The 19267-nt window shown below is 41.7% G+C and overlaps 1 protein-coding gene across 1 annotated transcript; it reads right to left on the bottom strand.

Moving 5' to 3' along the window:
- Nucleotides 1-1389: 1389 nt before the first annotated feature.
- LOC114049869 (ras-related protein Rab-13) lies at nucleotides 1390-9059 on the bottom strand. Its single transcript, XM_027871314.1, has 8 exons — nucleotides 8793-9059; nucleotides 7743-7803; nucleotides 3308-3368; nucleotides 2904-2981; nucleotides 2647-2736; nucleotides 2364-2429; nucleotides 2226-2276; nucleotides 1390-2049 (listed from the first exon to the last, which is right to left on the bottom strand). The coding sequence occupies exons 1-8, from the start codon at nucleotides 8914-8916 to the stop codon at nucleotides 1969-1971; spliced, it is 612 nt and encodes a 203-aa protein (XP_027727115.1). The 5' UTR covers nucleotides 8917-9059; the 3' UTR covers nucleotides 1390-1968.
- Between the last annotated feature and the right edge of the window lie 10208 nt (nucleotides 9060-19267).

The raw sequence follows: 19267 nt of genomic DNA, 5'->3' as shown, positions 1-19267 counted from the left end.
GCACGTGAGGAATGGGTGAAAGAAATGCTAACATTTGTCTGCAGAAAATTTATGGTGGAGATGGGGTGGGGTGAGGAGAAGGGGGCATCTCCATTTGAAGGGCTGTCTTAAAGAACGGTTAGATTCATTCTGCTTAGTACCAGAGGACAGAGTTACAGATTTAGAAGCAATGAGTAGAAGTTACACAGAGGCTAGGTATGAAGAAAAACTTTCCAGCATTTAGAGCTATCCTGCAGTGGACCAGACTACCTCCACAAGTAATGAATTCCCTTTCACAGGAGGTCTTCAGAGACCCTGGATGAGTGCTTGTTGGGAATTTTGCATATGAGATTCATGTTGGGTTAGGAGTTGGTCTCTGGGCTCCCTTCCAAACCCGAAATACTATGATTGTATCAGTAGCCTCCTAAAGGATAAAGACCAGGTCTGTTTAGTTTCCTTTGTCTGATGCTTGATACAACACCATGCACAAGGAAGTAATTAATAAAAACTTCTGGGTAAATGTAAGGGCCAAATCTGGTTCTCAGATCCTAGGATCGAAAGGCCAAACTCCCTTCTCACCCTTCTTTCTTGCTAATCCTGTTCCACTTTCCCTTCTTCCAGAAAGCTCCCTAAGCTAATGCTTCAGTATCAAAGTTAGAAAGGATCTCAGCAGCAGCTGTACCATCCATACCTGACCAAGGATGCCCCTTGATGATATCTGACTTTCCCTAAAGATCTTCTCGTTGTTAGGAAGTTAAATATTATTATATCCATTTTATAAATGAGGAAACAAACTCAGAGGAGGTGAGATTTGTCCATGGTCACAAAGACAGTAAATGTTAGCATTTGAACCTAACTCTCTTTTAGTGTCTAATGCTTTCCCACTCTGCCATTGCTGCCTCCTATGTTTCCCTTAGTTCTTCCTGTGTCCCTAATGCTAGGTGGCCTAATGGATAGAGCGCTGTGCCTGGAGTCAGGAAGAACTGAGTGCAAATCCTGCCTCAGACACTTGTAGCTGTGTGACTTTGGGCTTCTTCACTTCAGTTTTCTGTTTTGTTTGTTTTCTCAACTGTAAAATGGAAATAATAAAAGCACCTGCCTTCCAGGGCTGTTATGAGGATTGAATGGGATAATATTTACAAAGTACTTAAGTGCTACAGAAATGCTAGCTATTATTATTAATTATGTTTTAAGGTTTATCTAGCAAGATCCTCTCTTTGTTCTGGTTGTGTTTCCCTACTCTGGGATGAGTTTGATAGTTTCCTAAGAGTGTGAAGACATGGGAGAAATGGGGGAGAAATAGACAAGAAACAGACACTACAGCTAGGTGGTAGTGGTAAGTAGGCTGGAAGGGGCACAGATAATAGTGACAACCAGGATGGGGAGAAGGAATGATCAAAAACAAGAACATTTGTGCAAATGTTGGTCTTTAATGCTAACAAAGACCTTTCAGGCTTAGAGTGATAAGAGTCCCCATTCCCCCATTTTTGGGGAGGGTGTGCAGAGGGAGAGGACTGAGCTAAGCCTGCTAAGCTCCCTGCCCCCACCTAGACCCCAGGGGATGACCCAGTAACAGAAGGAAATCTATGTATATACATTTAGTGTTTGTGCTGGAGATTTGGAGGGGAGGAAGGAGAAGAGGTCAGGAAAGATACCCCTTCCCCCCCCCCCACATGTCTTCTCATTTCACTTTCCCCATTCCCTTCTCTCACCTCCTTTGCTCATTCCTCTCACTGTCTCACTTTCTACTTGCCCTTTTTATTAGTTACCTTTCTAATTTCTTTTTCTCCCTTTCTCTCTCTCTCCTCTCCTCTCCTCTCTCTCCCTCCCTTTCATGTCCTCCTTCCCCTCCCAAATCTCTAAGTCCCTTAGATGACTCCTCTCCCTTTTTCCCTCCTTTTCCCTCCCTCTCGCTGAAATCCAGCAGGCCCAGCCTCTGGGCCAGGGGCTGGGAGGACTTGGGTCCTGGACTGGGGTCATCAGCAGCTATTAACCCAAGGAGCACTTGGTACCACTCTTCTTCTCACAGCTCTTCAGATCAGTAACTGGGGGAACCTTGTTGCTGTTGCCCTGTGGGAAAGAACAGTCTAATGAGAGGGTGGCAGACAGGACTGTGGAGGTGAGATGGGATGATGGCTGTGAGCTGAGAAGGGTTGGGCTAATGGAAGACTTGGGGGACATCTGGGGCACCACTTTTCCAGGGGAGAAGCTGTATGATGACTCCCACTACCAGAATATCAACTCACTGATCTCCGATTCGATTTGAGCAGTATGTCCCGGGCCAGAGAACTGAAGGCCTAGAGGAAATAGAGAAGGAAAGTAGTTATGGGTGACATTAGGGCAACCTGAGGTGGGAAGTGCAATTGACCCTCCAGTTCCCTCACCTCATCCACATTCAGGCTTGACTTGGCACTCGTCTCAAAGAATCGGATTCCATGTTCTCGGGCCAGCTTTGGGGTAGATGAGAAAGAAAAAGGATGGGTTATCCCCATTCTTCCCCTATTCCTTACTTCAGTCTCTGGGCTTCTTGGTCCTCTCTCCCCATTCCTTTCCTTTCCTCTCCTGTCCCACCAATCTGAATTCAGCCAGCCCCAACCCCAGTTGTCCCCCCACAATCTCCAAGGATCCCAGCTCCCCCCAGCCTGCCCTTATCCCCAGGCCTCCCACCTTCTCTGCTTGTTCCCTCTGCACCTTCCTCTTCACCTCCATGTCACACTTATTTCCCAACAGAAGGCGTTCCACCCCTGCTGAGGCATTCTGGAAGGAGAAGGATAATGGTGAGAACCAAGGTGCTCTAAGACCTTGAGGACCTTTCGTTTGGCCCAACCTCTCGATGCACCAGTTCTCCATCCTAGGCCCCTCTCTCAGGCATTCCTAGGTGCCTTCCCAATACTCTTAAGAGTTCCCTTTAGTCAAACACAAACCTCCTTAATGCTTTTCATCCAGTTCTGAATGTTCTCAAAGGATTTCTCATCTGTGATATCATAGACAAGGATAATACCCTGGGAGGGGGGACAGACAGACAGACACACACACACACACACACGGAGAAACCCAGAGAGAGAGAGAGAGAGAGAGAGAGTTATTCATTCAGCACTTTTCTTATATACAGTATACTTCTTTGGGGCCATTCCCACAAACCTATATAACATCCTTGTAAATTCTAACCTAAATCCCAGTTCATACACACCCTCCCTTTCACCTCTGCTCTAAGCCACAACTTGTCCTTTTCTCTGCCTGCCACCTGTTTTGGCCTGAGATTCCCCCATTCTAAACCTCCCACCCCTCATTTCTTGACCATATCATGCCCTGCCTCCCCATTTCATACCATGGCCCCACGGTAGTAGGCAGTAGTGATAGTCTTGAATCTCTCTTGTCCTGCTGTGTCCCTGGGTAAGAGGCCAGAGGGAGAAGGATGTTAGGGCATGTATTTCAAGCTACATGCTCCCTCCACCAAATGGAAGCTTATACTTCAAGAAGCTTGGAATTTGAGTGGAGGAATAAGATGAGGGAGGTAAAAGAGAATATTCAAGGAAATCATGAGGGCGATGGCGGAAGAAAATAGGAGAAAGAAAAAGGAAAGAGGCCTCCCTGCCTCTTCTCACCCTTCTCGATTGATCCTGCTGCCTAATTATTCTTCATAAAACTCAGTTTTCATCACTTCATTCCCCTAGATCAAAAGTCTTCAGTGGCTCCCTATTTTTTGCCACTCAAATATACAAATGGGTCAGTGATCCAATCAGTGGGCACGTTACCTTGTATGATGCCAAGCTCAACAAATCAATGGCTACCCACAGCCTCCCATAGTTTTGCCATGGGTCCCACCCAATGTTCTAGTATAGATCTTCCTGCCTGCCTTCCTTAAGTAGGTTCCCACTGAGGAAAAGGGATGTACAGTGGTCATTTTTTGTTCCTACCACATGACCAGGCTATCACCATCTTCTTCTCCTCCTTTTCTTTTCTTCTTCCTTTTTCTCCCTCCAAGATCTCTCTGATGACACCCTTTATTCTGGTTTTCCTTTGTAGTTCCTTCTTTGTTATGTGCTGAAGCCCACTAACTGACACCCACCATGTGCCTCTTCATTTTCCTTAATCCCATGGAGACTCTTGTGTTCCAAGACTTCCAGCCATACCACAACATTGGTAGAATACTGGTAGTAGAAAGATGGGCCTTTGTTTCTGGAAGAAGCTTCAGGTAATTAAAGGATCTTCTCAGTTTCCTGAAGGCAATCAATATACGAGCCTTTTATCTTCCTTCTGTTCAATTCTGTTTGTTGTCTATTTACACTGTCCAGCCATGATATATATATTAATAACAATAACTATAAGAACAATAATAAGTATTTATATAATACTTCAAGGTTTGCAAAGTGCTTCACATGTTACTTAATTTTATCATTACAACAACCCTGTGAAGTAGGTGCGATTATCCTCATTTTACAGATGAGGAAATTGAGGCTGAGAGGTTATCTCCATTGTTCTGTCTTTCAAAGAATCTTGAATAATGTTGATATATGTGTAGGAGACACTTGTATGTATGAGAAGCAGCCTTTAAGGTGGCAGTTTGCTAGGGGCAGCTAGGGGGCGCCCTGGATAGAGCACTGGCCCTGAAGTCAGGAGGACCCGAGTTCAAATATGGCCTCAGACCAAACACTTGACACTTACTAGCTGTGTAACCCTGGGCAAGTCACTTAACCCCAATTGCCCTAATAAAAAAAAAAAAAAGGTAGCAGTTTGCTCTTCCAAATAATAATACAACAACAAGCCTAGGAATTTATGTACTTCTAGATTGAGGTAGTGCAGTGTAGGGCCTGGAGTCAGAAAGACCTGAGTTCAAATCCACCCTCAGAAACTTACTAGCTGTGTGACCTTGGGCAAATCACTTAACCTCTGTTTGCCTCAGTTTCCTCAAGGATAAAATGAAGATAATAATAGCACCCACCTGACAGGATTATTGTATGGATAGAATGAGATAATATTTGTAAAGCTCTCAGCACAGTGCCTGATGCATAGTAAGCACTTTATAAATGCTAGCTATTATGATTATTCTAGTCAATTGTGCAATGACACAGATGTGCTCTACCATGGACCATTTTGGCTTGTGAAACCCTGCCTATTTCCACTATATTAATACCCTCTTGAGAATGCCCTGGATACATGTATAGATGATTCTCAAAAAAATTTCATATAGATGAGAAAGTAAGCATATAGGTTGGTAGTTGACATCCTCTTGGCTGTTGTTGGTTTTTGTCTTTTTGGTTGTTTTTTTTTTTGGCATTAATATGGTCCATGATTTTTTCCCCCCACATTTCTAGTATTTTTCTCTTCTGCAGATACATTTTGGGTCAATCTCTCAATACCCTCACAACTTCGTCATCTCCAGCATAGACCTTCTTTATATAGACTTGGTCTAACTCAGCTGCTTCTTCCATCTTTAGTATCATTAGTGCCATTTTTTCCCTCCTTCATAGGCACATCCAAGACTATGATATTAGAGTCTAAGTGTGGTGGTTCTACTCTCTTTGAGGGTGACAAAAGTTCTTAGTAAAAATCTTTGCAGATCTTTTCTATTTTTCTTTTGTTATCCTCCTTGCATTTTTTTCATTTTCAAAGCCCTTTGGATAACTTAGCTTAGTTGGGCCTCTCACCAAGCTTTCTTTAGATTGGTTTTACCTTCTACTACTTCTCTGCTTTGTGAAATGCTCATAGCCTTTTATCATCATTTTACAAACAAGTTTTTATTATAAATAGATGTTGCCTTTGGCTGCCAAATCTCTCCTCTTAGCAAGTAAGTCAGGTCAAGCGTTTACTAAGGTGCTTTTTAGGATTCTTTTGTCTCCTCATTATGGCAACTGATTTACCTAAGTTAAAATTTTTTATGAAATTATTGTAGTCTGTGTCTATACCCTCTCTTATATCCATATCCCAGTGGGTCTACCCAATGTGTGTAGAGACATCTCCCAACATCCTGAGGATACCAATGGAGTAAAAGTGCTCTCAACTGATTATCCCTTACTCTTCCCATATGACTAGCCTATCTTCTTTTTTTCTCATAATTTCTTTGTTTATACTGTTTTCAGCTTCTCATTCATAATTCCCTCTTTGTAATGTGTTGTAGCCTAGTATCTACCATGTGCTTTTCCTTTTTTTTTCTTTTTTAAGGAAATCAGGGTTAAGTGACTTACCCAGGGTCACATAGCTAGTAAGTGTCTGAGGCCAGATTTGAACTCAGGTCCTCCTATTCCAAGGCTGGTGCTCTATCCACTGTATCATCTGGCTGTCCCACACTGTGTTCTTTTCCACTGCCTTCTAGGTGGTATCCTTTGTTTCAGGAAGTTTGGGGTCATAAAAATGCAATTTCCTAAAGTAAATCTAGCTCACTCCCTTCCTCTTGTTCACTACCAGTTCCAGTTTACTATCTATTTGCCGTGTCTACTCCAAATTGAATACAAAACTCCAGATGTGGTCTGACTAGGGAAGTGTATAATGGAAATATTGAAGCTTTATTTCTGAAAATATGCCTCTCTTAATGCATTGTCAATCCAATTAGCTTTTTTGACTGCCATTCTATATTGAGCTTGTGGTCCCCTAATACTCCCAGAGCTTTTTCAGACAAACTTCTGTTTAACCACGCTTCTCCCATGTTATACTTGTGAAATCAATTTTGTGAACCCAAATGTAAAACTTTATATTTAACCTTATTTTTTAAATTCAATTTTATTTTATTTTCATTTCTGAATTCTTTCTCTTACATTTCCTCCCCTACTCATCAAGGAAGCAAGAAAAACAAGACCTGTTACAAATATCTATAATCAAACAAAACAAATTCCCGTATTATGTATGTCCCCAAAAAGTATGTGTATATACGTTTCAATTTGCACTCTGAGGCCATTATCTCTCTATCTGTAAGTAAATAGCATGTTTCATCATGAGTCCCCTGGAACCATGGTCCCATTGTGTTGATCAGAGTTAGTAAGACTTTCAAAGTTGTTTATCTTTATATATTCTCTTTATAGTATTGTTTTTAGTGTATAAATTGTTCTCTTGGTTCTGTTCACTTCACTTTGCATCAGTTTATACAAGTCTTCCCCAGTTTTTCTAAAACCATCCCCTTCATCATTCTTTACAGCATAATAGCATTATATCATATACATATACATTTATTCATTAATTTTTTTTATCTTATTATATTCATCCCAAGGTCCGAGCTTGTCAAGACCTTTTTTGAGTTATGAATCAAATCCAGCTTATTAGCTAGCCCTCTTTGATTTGGGTCATCTGGAAATTTAATAAGGATGATATCTATGCTTTATCCAAGGCATTGATAAAAATATTAAATAACAAAAAGCCCAGCATAGATACCTGGGACATTTTACTAAAGACCTTCCAAGCTGACATGGAACCACTAATAAGTACTTACTTATTAACGTGTGTTCCATGGATGTCCCTAAACATATACTGTCTTCTCTTGCATACTAATAGTTTCTTATGCGCTGAGTCTTGTCTCCTCAATTGGATTGTGAACACCATGAAAGCAGAGAACTACCTCATGTCTTCTCTATTCTTCACAGTGTTGATGATCAGATGACACTTGATTGTCAGAGAGATGGAGACATAGGAGACAGAAGGAAAGAGGCAGAGAGAGAATGAGGAGAGACAGGAGAGATGAAAGACAAGTGGAGGGAATGATTAAGAGAGAGGCAGAATGAGATTTCATGACAGGGATGTGGAAGAGAAAGCTGGGATTTCAGGGATTCACTCACCAGACTTGAAGTTTTATTTTCTTCCCCTCAATGTCCACAGTTCTGATCTTGAAGTCAATTCCTAGAGATGGAATAGGTATGTTAGAGTCAAGGTAGTGGGTTGGAAGGTGGAGATAGGAGAAGGGAATTAGGAATCCCTTTTCTAATGTGTAGGCCTGAAGGGGAACAGAGTCTGGGTTCCCAAGACTCCTCATATTACTGAACAAGGGGAGTTAACATGGGGTATTCTTTCCTTTCCCTTCTCTCTTCTGAACACAATTATCTATATCCTTGGTTTGTGTGTATGTCCTAGGGAGGACAAACAATATTATTCTCAGTCCCTCCGTGGAAACTTGGGTGCATACCTCTGCATGCTAGGGGACAGAATGAGTCACCAGGCTGAGTCAGAGACCCCAGCAGCCCTTCCCCCAGTTTCAGCCTCCCACTAGACTCCTTGAGGATTCAGAATGACAAATCAAGTGCCTTAACCCCTGTGATGACCTCCTCCCCTTGAGAACCCACCCGACCCACTTCCTATTGGATTGAGGAGCAGGGACACTATGAAACTTTTAGGGTTGGGATAAGGGATAGCATAAGGGTTCTGGGGTATTTCTGGCTAGATGGCATATAGGGAGATTAGGGCTTGGGGTCAGGTGGCTGGGGGACAGGAGTTTGGGAAACAGGGTTAGAGAATTTGAAGTGAATTAAAAGCTGTGAAGGGAGGAAAGCTGAAGGGGGAAAGAAGAGTGGGGGATGGGAAGTTGAGGGAATGAGAAGCTAAGTGGAGATGGACCTATGAAAATGGGGCTTCTGGGAACTCCAAGTGATGCTTAGGGACCTTGGGGAGGTTGGGGCTTAGAAATCTGGGTAATGACTGGGGAGAATGCGGTGGAGTGATGGGGAACAAGGACTGGGGAAAGGAGTTGAAAGACTTCACTCTTGAGAGGCTGAAAAGTTGGGATAATGGAAAGGGGTGTTAAGTAGTGATCTGAGGGACCTTGAAAAGTTGAGGGCCAGGAGGAGGGGGTCTGGGGGCCACGTGGGATCTGTTGTCTGGGCCAGTGGGCTCACCAATGGTGGAGATGTAAGTGCTGTTGAAGTTGTCCTCGGCAAATCGAATGATCAGACAAGTCTTGCCCACCCCAGAGTCCCCAATCAGCAGCAATTTGAAGAGGTGGTCGTAGGCTTTAGCCATGGTGGGCACAGGGTGGGGGTGGGGGAAAGGAGGCTGGCACCCAGACACGACCCGGGTGCAGTGGGCAGACAGAAGAAGAAACCCAGGGGCCCTGGGCAGGAAGAAGTTTTCCTCCCTCTTTTCTCTGGCTCCGGGAAAGAGGAGAGGCGGCACCCTTATGAGCCCCACCTCCTGCCCGCCCACCCCACAAGGGCCACTCTAGAGGCCGGAGCTGCCTTCTCTTCTTGCCTCCCCCGCCCAGTCCAGGCAGGCTCCCCCTCCCCATCCTCCTCCTGCAGATGGCCTTCCCTCCTTTCAAAGCTCATTCCTCCCACTCTATGGCGGGGGATGGGACGTTTGGGTATGAGTGGACTATAGGAAATAAGAATTGAGTTGGGGTTAGGGTAGAAGAGTGGAAAACTGAGGAAAATAATTGGTGGAGGGGACACATGTGGGGAAGCAGAGTTTGGAGGCTGGCAGAGGGAGTTGAGAACAATACTGGGGATGAGTAAAGTGCAAGGACAGATGTAGAGTTCTGGGGCTACCACAGTTCTGGGACCTCTGTTCGTGGGAGGAAGTAGCTGCAGTTGAGGTGGCCTCAGGGAAGCTAGATACATGTTTGTTGGAAAAGCTCTCCCTCTTGTGGCAAAAGATACACATGCTAGGCACAGAGACTCTACTCCACCCCTCAGGGTCTTCTGGCATGAGTATGGGCCGCCCCTCTGGGGTTTCGCATGAAGTGTTGGGACACCTATCATATCTCTAACTAGTGAGTTCAGTAAATCTGCCTCTCTCATAGCTTGTGAAGAAGGTGTTTTGTGAACTACAGCGTGGTGAGCTATTTTAATTATTATTATATTGGGCTGAGACTCAGAACTAATGAGATCACACTAATTGTTAGTTCTTTCTTCATGTATGTGCAAAGCAGTTAGCTTGGCTGTGTTCCATGGCCACAAGGGGGCGTTCCTTGCTCTCACCAGCCATTTTGTAAATGTGTAGTGTTGGCATCAGTGAAAATGGGGTGACAGATTGCAGATACAATGTATAGATGCGATTCCATCACTGTTACTAAAGGGAAAAAAAACACTCTTAAGTCAGTAGCATCATCTACACAAAGGAGACAACATTAATTGGGGGCAAAAAGGCACTCTTTGGGTTTATTATTAATTACTCACATTGCCTTTCTTTGTATCCCCTTTGTATCCCTCGTTAGCATAGTGTCTGGCACGTAGTAGATGCTTAATAAATATTTCTGCCTTATTTATATAGCAATTTAAGATTTGCAAAGCAATTGACATATATTATTTCTTTCGAGCTTCATAACAATCGTATGAGGTATTTGCAGTTATTATCCCCATTTTTTCAGGTAAGGAAACTGAGATTCAAAGATGTTGAGTGACCCACCTATGTATGTTAGTACCCGATGAAGGATTCAAACCTGGGTTTCACAGCTCCAAGAGCAGAGCTCTAAGCACAATGACATTCCATTTAAGCATCAAGCATTATTAGGGGACCCCCAAACACCTGCTCCACAGTTCAATTCAATTAAATAAAACATTTAGTAAACACTGACTTCTAGATAATGGGGGAGATTCAAAATTGAGGTGGAATAATGTTCCTTCCTACATGGAATTAAATTAATTTATGTTAAAATATTTTATTTGTTTTAATCAACCAAGATCCACTTTCTTAAAATTTCTCCTAATCCCCCAATTGAGAACATGAGTAAACAAAACCCATTACACACATATATAGTCAATCAGAACAAATTTCTACACTGACTATGTTAAAAAAAAACACAACATAATTGTCTCATTTTGTGTTTTTCAGTCCTTACCTTTTTGGCAGCAGATGGATAGTATAGTTCATCATTAGACCTCTGGAGTCCTGGTTGGTCATTGTGCTGATATGAGTTCATTCAGCACAATAACATTCTATCACATTTATGTTGCACAGCAATTGCTCAGTTGATTGGCACTCCCATAGAATCTCATTCTTTGCCATCTGAAAAACAGCTAGAAATCTTCTGGGGCATTTTTAGAGTTTGTTTTGCTTAGGACTAATCCCTCCCTTAACTTATCTTCCCTCTAATTCCTCCTTCTCTGCTTCCTCTTCTATTTTTGTCGAGTGAAATATATTTCTATATCCAACTCTACTGTTTGTATTATTTCCTCCACTGATAGTTCAGGTGCTTATGCTTTCCCTTCCTCTGTCTCTTTATTTGTATAGACTTATGTTTGTGTACTTTAGTTATGTTAGATAATTTCCCCTAATCTTCCTTCCCCTCCTTACAACCCCCAAATGTATTATTCCTCTTCATCTCTCTTTCTTTACATTTTTTAAAATATCATCTAGACATAACAGAGTCACTCCCAGGCTTTTTCTCTAATTAAACTTTATGACTCCTGAATATTACAGAATTCAGGAGGTACAGACATACCATCCTCCCATATTAGAATGTAAGAAGTTTATCCTTGGTTAGACCCTTATGGTTGAGTTTTATTGTTGTTGTTGTTGTTGTTTTTTTATGCTTACTTTTTTAGTTTCTCTTCACTCCTATGTTTGAACTTCAAAGTTTCTATGAAACTCTGGTCTTTTCATCAGGAATGCTTGAAAGTCCTCTATTTCATTAACGATCTATTTTCTTTCCCCTCTAGGATTATACTGCTGTGCTGGGGGTAAATAATTCTTGACTGTAAGCCCATATCCTGTGCCTTCTGAAATATCATATTCCATGCTTTCTACTCCTTCATGGCAGCGGCTGTTAAATCATGTGCATTCCCAACTGTAGTTCCTTGGTACTTGAATTCTTTCTTCTTGACTGCTTGCAGTATTGTTTTTTTGTTTGTTTGTTTGTTTGTTTTTGACCTGGAAACTCTGGATTTTGTCTATAATGTTCCTGGAAGTTTTCATTTTGAGATTTAATTCAGGAGATGACTGGTGCATTTTTTTTTTTTCTATTTCCACTTTATTCTCTGCTTCTAAGAGATTTGGGCAGTTTTCCTTTAGGATTTCTTGATATAAGATGTCTAGGCTCTTTTTTTTTTGTCATGGCTCTCAGGTATTCCAATGATTTTTATATTTTTTCTTCTCAGTCTGTTTTCCAGATCAGTTTTTGCAGTTACACAGCTTATATTTTCTTCTATTTTCTTTCAGTCTTTTGACATTGTTTTATTTTTTTATTTTTAGGCAATTGGGGTTAAGTGACTTGCCCAGGGTCACACAGCTAGTAAGTGTTAAGTGTTTGGTCTGAGGCTGGATTTGAACTCAGGTCCTGCTGACTTCAGGGCCAGTGCTCTTGACATTGTTTTAATATTTCTTTTTGTCTCATGCTATCATTGACTTTTATTTGGTCAATTCTAATTTTCAAGGAGTTTGTTGTTTTGGCAAAGTTTTGTTACTCTTATGCCAAGCTATTAATTATCTTTCCAATTTCTTCTTCTATAGCTAGCCCTCATTAATTTTAATTTTTTTCTTTAGTATCTTCATTTCAGTGATAAAAATATTTTCTAACTCTTTTTTTTTTAAAGTCTTGCTTCATCTCTTATAGGAATTCTGGTTAAATTTGTGCCCAATCTGAGTTTTGTTTGAGCCTTTGCTCGAATATGTTTTGATATTATTTTTTTCTTCAGGGCTTGTGTCTTAAGTGTCCTGTTTACCAAAATAGCTTTTTATGGTGGGATTCTTCTTTTTTATTGTTTGTTTGCTCATTCTGCTGGCCTACTTTCTAACTTCGGGCTTGATGTTAGGGTCAGGCTTCTGTGTACTTCTAGAAGGAAATTCTGGGCTGGTTCTGTTGTTGCTTTCTTGAGAGCATTGAGTGTTGTTATTCCAGGCTCTGAAGGAGAGTTCAGGTTGGGGACCTGCAACCTTTCAGTTCTCCCAGAGTGGTCTGATCTAGGGGAAAGTCTGATTACTGCCCTCCTTGTTGGAGCTATGCTGAGCGAGAGTAGTAAGTCAAGCGATAGCTGGACTCAGCCGCTATCAGCCTGCCCTGTTTATTCCTTTACAGCCTTCAGATTGTGCCAGAAGCTAGAACTGAGACCCTGCTCTGCTGCTGCTGTATTTTTCTGAACTTGCTTCTTACTCAGTGCATAGCACAGGGCCTGCCACTACTCCTGCCCACCACCCCTGGGCACAGATCCCCTTCTTAATCTACTTCGGATCTGTGACCCAGAACTGGGTGGTGAGGTAGTGGGTTGTCAGTTGGTACCTGTTCCCAATTCCTGTGCGAGGTCATGATGCCTTGTTATGTGTGTGAGACCTCCTCTTGCTCTTGTGCCCAGCCTTTCCTTCTTTTGGAATGCTCTGCAACTTTGCCGTGCTCCTGGTCAGAATCTATCCCCAGTATCCACAGATCTCTTCATCTGTCTCCCTATTCTAACATGGGCTATAAAAAATAACTCACTGTGATTTTTTTTTCTTGGATTCCCCATCAAGTGAGTTTTCTAGATCTTTTTGGAGGAATTTTGGCAGGGTCCTATCTACTTCTTCCTGCTACTCTGCCTCTATAAGTAGTATAGCAGTGTTTAATATGCCCTCTGGGGTCTTCCTGCAACTTAACACTCACATCCAAGGGTTGGATCTCTGTTGGCTAGATTCTGCCCAAGGTTCCAAGATCTAATCTAAGATTCTAAGATCTCAACTTCTAATACTGTAACTCATAAGCTCCTACCAGGGTGCTTTTTATTAGTAGTCAGTTAAAGACACGTTTTGCGCAAGCAAATCCATTTACTAAAATGATATAGTAAAAAGGAGTAGCTACAAATCATTCCTTCAGTAAATGTTACATAATACACATAATGTCCATGGGAAGAGTGGGCACAAGCTTATAACAGAATGGTAATGAAGCACATTTGTATTAGATATGCTAATGGCCAAGGCACCTAACTCACAACTCTGGAAATTGCAAGTCTTTGAACTCCTTTCCTTTCTTTGTAAAGTCCACACACATATGTATGCACGTGCCTTTGACTCCCAAGATTTGTTCTTCTCCACAGGTTAAGTCCTTTTTTTTTCTTTTTGGAGGCAATGGAGGGTAAGTAACTCGCCCAGACTCACACGGTTACCTAGTAAGGGTCTGAGACCTGATTCGAATTCAGGTCCTCCTGACTCCAAAGTCGGTGTTCTATCCACTGAGCCACCTAGCCGTCCCCACTGGTTAACTCTTGATTACCAGAACAAGCTCTCTCATGAGTCCATAGATGGCTGTGTCTTTTCTGCTGCCAGAAGTCTATGTCTGTGCGTGTGCTCTGCTCTCTCATTTTAGTACTTACTATGTGCTACAGGTATAAATGCAAAAGAGACAATTCTTGCCCTCCCTTTGAGGAGATCACATTCTAATAGGGGAATACAGTATCTATAAAGGAGTAGGAGGAAGTGGAGGGAGTTTTTGTTTAGGTTATTAAGCCAAACCATAAAGTAGGTGATTGTAATACTCTTTTCAGTAGCAATGGTAACATTGATCTGATTACTGTTCAGAGAACAAGAGGGAGATGAGTGATTCTTTCATGCCGAGAGATCCATACTGGATAGGTCCTGATTTCCTGGTAAATGGGCTGGATGGGATATAGAAATAGTCTGGGGTCAGCTAGATATAGTGAATTAGGTAAGTTTGCCTTTGTGACCCATTAAATGGGATAGTGGAATCCTAGGGTAGAGGACCAAAAGGAAATAAGCATTTATTAAGGACCTACTATATGCCTAGCACTGTGCTAAGTGCTTTACAAATATCTTGTTAATCCTCACAATTCTGAGAGATAAATGCTATTAAAATCCCCATTTCACAGTTAAGGAAACTGAAACTGGCAGAGGTTAAGGGACATGGGCCAGAGTCATTCATTCAATTAACATTTATTAAGAGCTTATTATGTGGCAGGCACTGTGCTAAGTAGTGTAAATGAGTGAGAAGAGAGATGTCTGAGCTGAGGTCTCTCCTTAAATGTAGGTTTGAAGTTCATGGCCCCATCTTCCCACCTGAGAGGCAAAGGGTAGTGATGGAATACCAAGGCTAGTGAGATGTTTCAGGAAAATTAGATTATCGTAATAATGACCTTCTTGGGGGCATGGTCTGTCAGAAGTCTGTCAGAGAAGTCCCAAAGTGGGGCAGCCAGGTGAGAAGTGTGTGTGTGTGTGTGTGTGTGTGTGTGTGTGTGTATACACATTATGGATTGAATGCTGGTAGGTGAACTAAGGAGCATGACTTTGACTCTGAAGGATATAGTGAGCCATTGAAGAATGTAACATTCTAAGCAGTCAAGTGCAATGGCTAGATTTATGCATAAGGAATATTACTCTGGTAGTAGTGGGAAGGATGGAATAGAGGTGGGAAGACCTGGTAGGAATTATCACCATAGTCATAGAAGAGTTATAATAAGGGGTTGTACCAAGATGGTGGCAGCAGAAATAGAGGAGGGGGCTAATAATATCTAACATACAGTATTTACTATATGCCAGGCACCTTGCTAAGTGCTTTATGATTTTCTCATTTGATCCTCACAACAATGCTTTGAGGTGAGTGCTATAATTATCCCCATTTTACAGGTGAGGAAATAAAGGAAACAGAGGCAGAGATTTTCCCAGAGTTACACAGCTAATGAGTGTGTGAGGCCATTTGTGAACTCAAGTTTTCCTGACTCCAGGCACAGCATCCTATCCACTGTGCTACCTAGCTGCCTCCAATTTGAGAGAAATTATGGAAGTAGAATGAGTAAGACTTGATCAACTGAATATGAGAGATGAAGGAGAGGGAACATAGATAACAAGGTTTTAAACATGAATGAATCAGTGATGATGCTATTCCTTGTCCTCATAAGATGTATACTTGCAAACCATTTCTCAAGAACTGCTACTCAAAAATCCTCATTACTCACCTGTTTTATAATCCCCAAATTGGATTGTCATCTCCTTCTAGTTTTAACCTATATCTGAAGAGGATTACCCTCTACATTGTCATCTAGTCTCCATTTGAAGACTTTCAGGTATTTGAAAGTTACAAATTCCCAAGACACACCATTTTACCTTTGGACAATTTTGTTAGGTACTTTTTTCAGTGTTTACAGTGTTTACTTCCCCTACCCACTAGCTCAAGGCACTTTTCTTCCGTCAAGCAGTTCAGGGAAATTCCTTCCCCATGTCTTATGGATGGATGATCTATCTAGAAGGTCTCTGAAGTTGACTTTTTAGTAAATAGGTGGTGCTTAATCTTTTCCGCCCTACTAAATCCACAGCATTACTTTGGAGAGTTTTTTCAATTACAGGATTATAACTGCCTAAAGGGCAGGAACCATGTTTTGTAGATTTTTGCAATCCCCACTGCACTTTGCACACAGCAGGTGCTCACTACATTTTTGTGGACTGTTGGAATGAATGAATTTGTAATTTCCACATCAATAAAGTACCTATCCAGTTCATCAAGCCAAACTGCACTTAATCCTGGTGTATCCTGGGTAACGGTAATTGCTTTTTTTCCTTTGTGTTTTAATTTTGAACTTTGAAAATACCATATCAATGAGCATTGTGGAAGAGAAGAGGATTGTATATGAAAATGCAAATCTATATTATGTTGATCTTGCTTTTTAAAAAATACAGTTAATTCCACATTTAACATTCAAAGCTGTCCTGTGCATTTATGACCTCTTCTGACTAACCTATTTCTTCTTCTTCTTCCCTATTCCTACCTCCCCAGCCCCCTTCACCTCCTCATCCCAATTGCGGACAAAACTCAACCCTTTTTAGCAAATAGGCACGGTAAAGCAAAACAAATTCCCATACTGGCCATGTAGTACAATGTATAGCTCGTTCTGCATCTTTAGTCCATAACCTTAGAAGGCAAGGTACCATGCTAACTCATTGGTACTCTAGAATTGCAGTTGATCATTACAATGATCACAATTCTTAAGTTGTTCAAAGTTGTTTTTCTTTACATTTTTATTTTAGAAGTTGTTCTGGTTCTGCTCACTTCAATCAGCATCGATTCGTACAAGTCTTCCTAGGTCAATGTCCTTTTTGTCGTTTCTGATGGTGGTACAATAATATTCCATGTCATTCATATAGCAATATTTGATCAGCTGTTCTCCAATTGATGGGTGTCACCTTAGTTCCTACTACTTTGTCACTACAAAAAGAGCTGCTATAAATATTTTTGTACACATAGCTGTTGTTACTGCTTTCATTCTGCTCTATGCCCTTCCTGTAATTACTCATCTACTGAAGTATATCTGAGCCCTGACCTTTTAGTAAATATCTAGAAGGTAAGAACCAGAGCTGTCTAGTTTTCTTTGTATAGTATCTATCTAGGGAAAGGCACTTAACAAAGGCTTTTTTTGGTTATTTTTGGGGATTACAGGATCTCAAACTTCTGACTGATTTACCTTTCAGAAATCACCCTGTCCATCTATCTGTTTTCAGTCATCTGGGTCTTTTAAGCTAAATGGCTATTCCTGACCTCACTAGGACAGGTGAGGACTGTGTCTTGCTTCCCATCTTCCTTCAGTGATGTCAGACTCTCAAATAGGAAAAGCCTGTATGGGATCTAACCTCTCTTTTGATCTTTAGATTTATACTGGAAAGCCTACTGGAAACTTTAAACTCATCATGTCCAAGGCGGAGCTTGTTATTTTCCCCTTAAAAACCTCCCCTCTTCCTGACTTCCTTATTACTGTCAAGGGTACCGTCATTTTCTCCATTACCAAGCTTACAACCTTGGTGTCATCCGCAACTCCTCACTTTCTCTCACTTTACTCCTTTCCCCATATCTAATCTGTTGCTAAGTCCCATCTATTCTACTTTAATAATATCTTTGTACACACCACCTTCTCTCCTTTGACACTGCCACCATCTTGATGCAGGGCCTCATATCCTTAGACCTGGTTCTGCCCTAGCCTCTAGTCTCCCCACCTCAAGTTTCTCCCACTCCAGTGCATCCCATCTTTCACTCAGCTATCAAAGCAACCTTCCTAAAGCGCAGTCTGATCACATCTCAAGGTGTCTCCCCCTCCCACTCCATTCAATAAATTTCATTGGCTCTCTCTACGGGCCTCTTTGCTGTGGATCTAACAAGACACTCCTCCTAATTCTGTTTTCATTGGCTGCCCCCTCACCCCCACCCTATGCCTGGAATTCTCTCCTTCCTCATCTCTACCTTCTGGCTTCCAGGTCTTCCTTCAAGTCACAGCTGAAGTCCCACCTTCTAAAAGATTTTGATTTCATTAAACATTTTAATTGATGCTCCAAGACAGCTGTGTATAACTGGGGGAAAATCAAACATGAAGAAAATACAAGTTCTTCATTAGCTTCCTATCACAATCTGGCTCTTTGTGATATAGCAGACAGCAGCTGCAACCAGTACAAAATATTTCAGTTATCACAAGATGCTGAAACCCAATCTCTGATACCTCTGGACTAAACTGTTATAATGGCAATCCACCATGAGATGAGATTGCTGCCTACCAAAGGGATTCAATAATTGATGGGTTGCAAAGTTAGTGCTTCTTTGGTTTAAAAAAAAAAATCTCCAAAAAGATCAGAATATGTACAAATGCTCAGGTCCTCAAGTCCCAGCTTAAGTCCCACCTCCTGCAAGAAGCCTTTTCCAGTCCTCATTAACCTTAAGCTTTCCTTATGAAACTATTCTGAATTTATTCTTTTATAGCTTGTTTGTACATAGTTGTTTGCATGTTGTCTCTTCCATTAGACTGGCACATAGTAGGCACTTGATGCTCATTAACTTCTACATAGTTGGTTTCATATTGTCTCAAGGGCCTTTCTTTGCATTCTCAGAGCTTGGCATAGGGTCTGGCATATTGTTGTTGTTCAGTCCTGTCATACTTGTGATCCCATTTGGGGTTTTCTTGGCAAAGATACTGGAGTGGTTTACCATTTCCTTCTCCAGCTCATTTTACAGATGAGGAAACTGAGGCAAAAAGGGTTAAGTGACTCGCCCAGGGTCACACAGCTAGTAAGTGTCTGAGGTCAAATTTGAACTCAGGAAGATGAGTCTTCTTAACTCCAGACCTGGTACTCTATCCACTGCGCCACCTAGCTGGCATAAAGTAGGCGCTTAATAAATGCTCATCCACTCGATTACATCTGGAATTCGTTCAGCCAGTTTCTATTTGTGGCGTTCTACTCAGGCGTCTCACTACGGGAGGCTAAGTGGTGAAGGCAGACGGCAGGGAACGGGCTAATTCATCAACTATTACCCTAAAGCACCATCCAGGACCTTCTCAAGATGTCGGCATGACCAACCAAAATTGAAGGCGCCGTAGAGACACCATAATCTCTCCGCGACCTTCTTTACATGACCGCCACCTTTTGGAAGAAGCCTTTAGATAGGCAGGCATGGATACGAACGACCTCCTCAAGATGGTGG

The sequence above is a fragment of the Vombatus ursinus genome, unplaced genomic scaffold (assembly GCF_900497805.2).
Source record: "Vombatus ursinus unplaced genomic scaffold, bare-nosed wombat genome assembly UNPS02014798.1, whole genome shotgun sequence".
NCBI classification, from domain to species: domain Eukaryota; kingdom Metazoa; phylum Chordata; class Mammalia; order Diprotodontia; family Vombatidae; genus Vombatus; species Vombatus ursinus.
This window is presented reverse-complemented; position numbering and strand designations above follow the sequence as displayed.

Coding starts and splice junctions, on each gene's coding strand:
- LOC114049869 (XM_027871314.1), bottom strand. CDS start 8,916: ATGGCTAAAGCCTACGACCACCTCTTCAAATTGCTGCTGATTGGGGAC. Junction 7,804..8,792: donor CACTTACATCTCCACCATTG/GTGAGCCCACTG, acceptor TTCCATCTCTAG/GAATTGACTTCAAGATCAGA. Junction 2,277..2,363: donor CAAGCCTGAATGTGGATGAG/GTGAGGGAACTG, acceptor TATTTCCTCTAG/GCCTTCAGTTCTCTGGCCCG.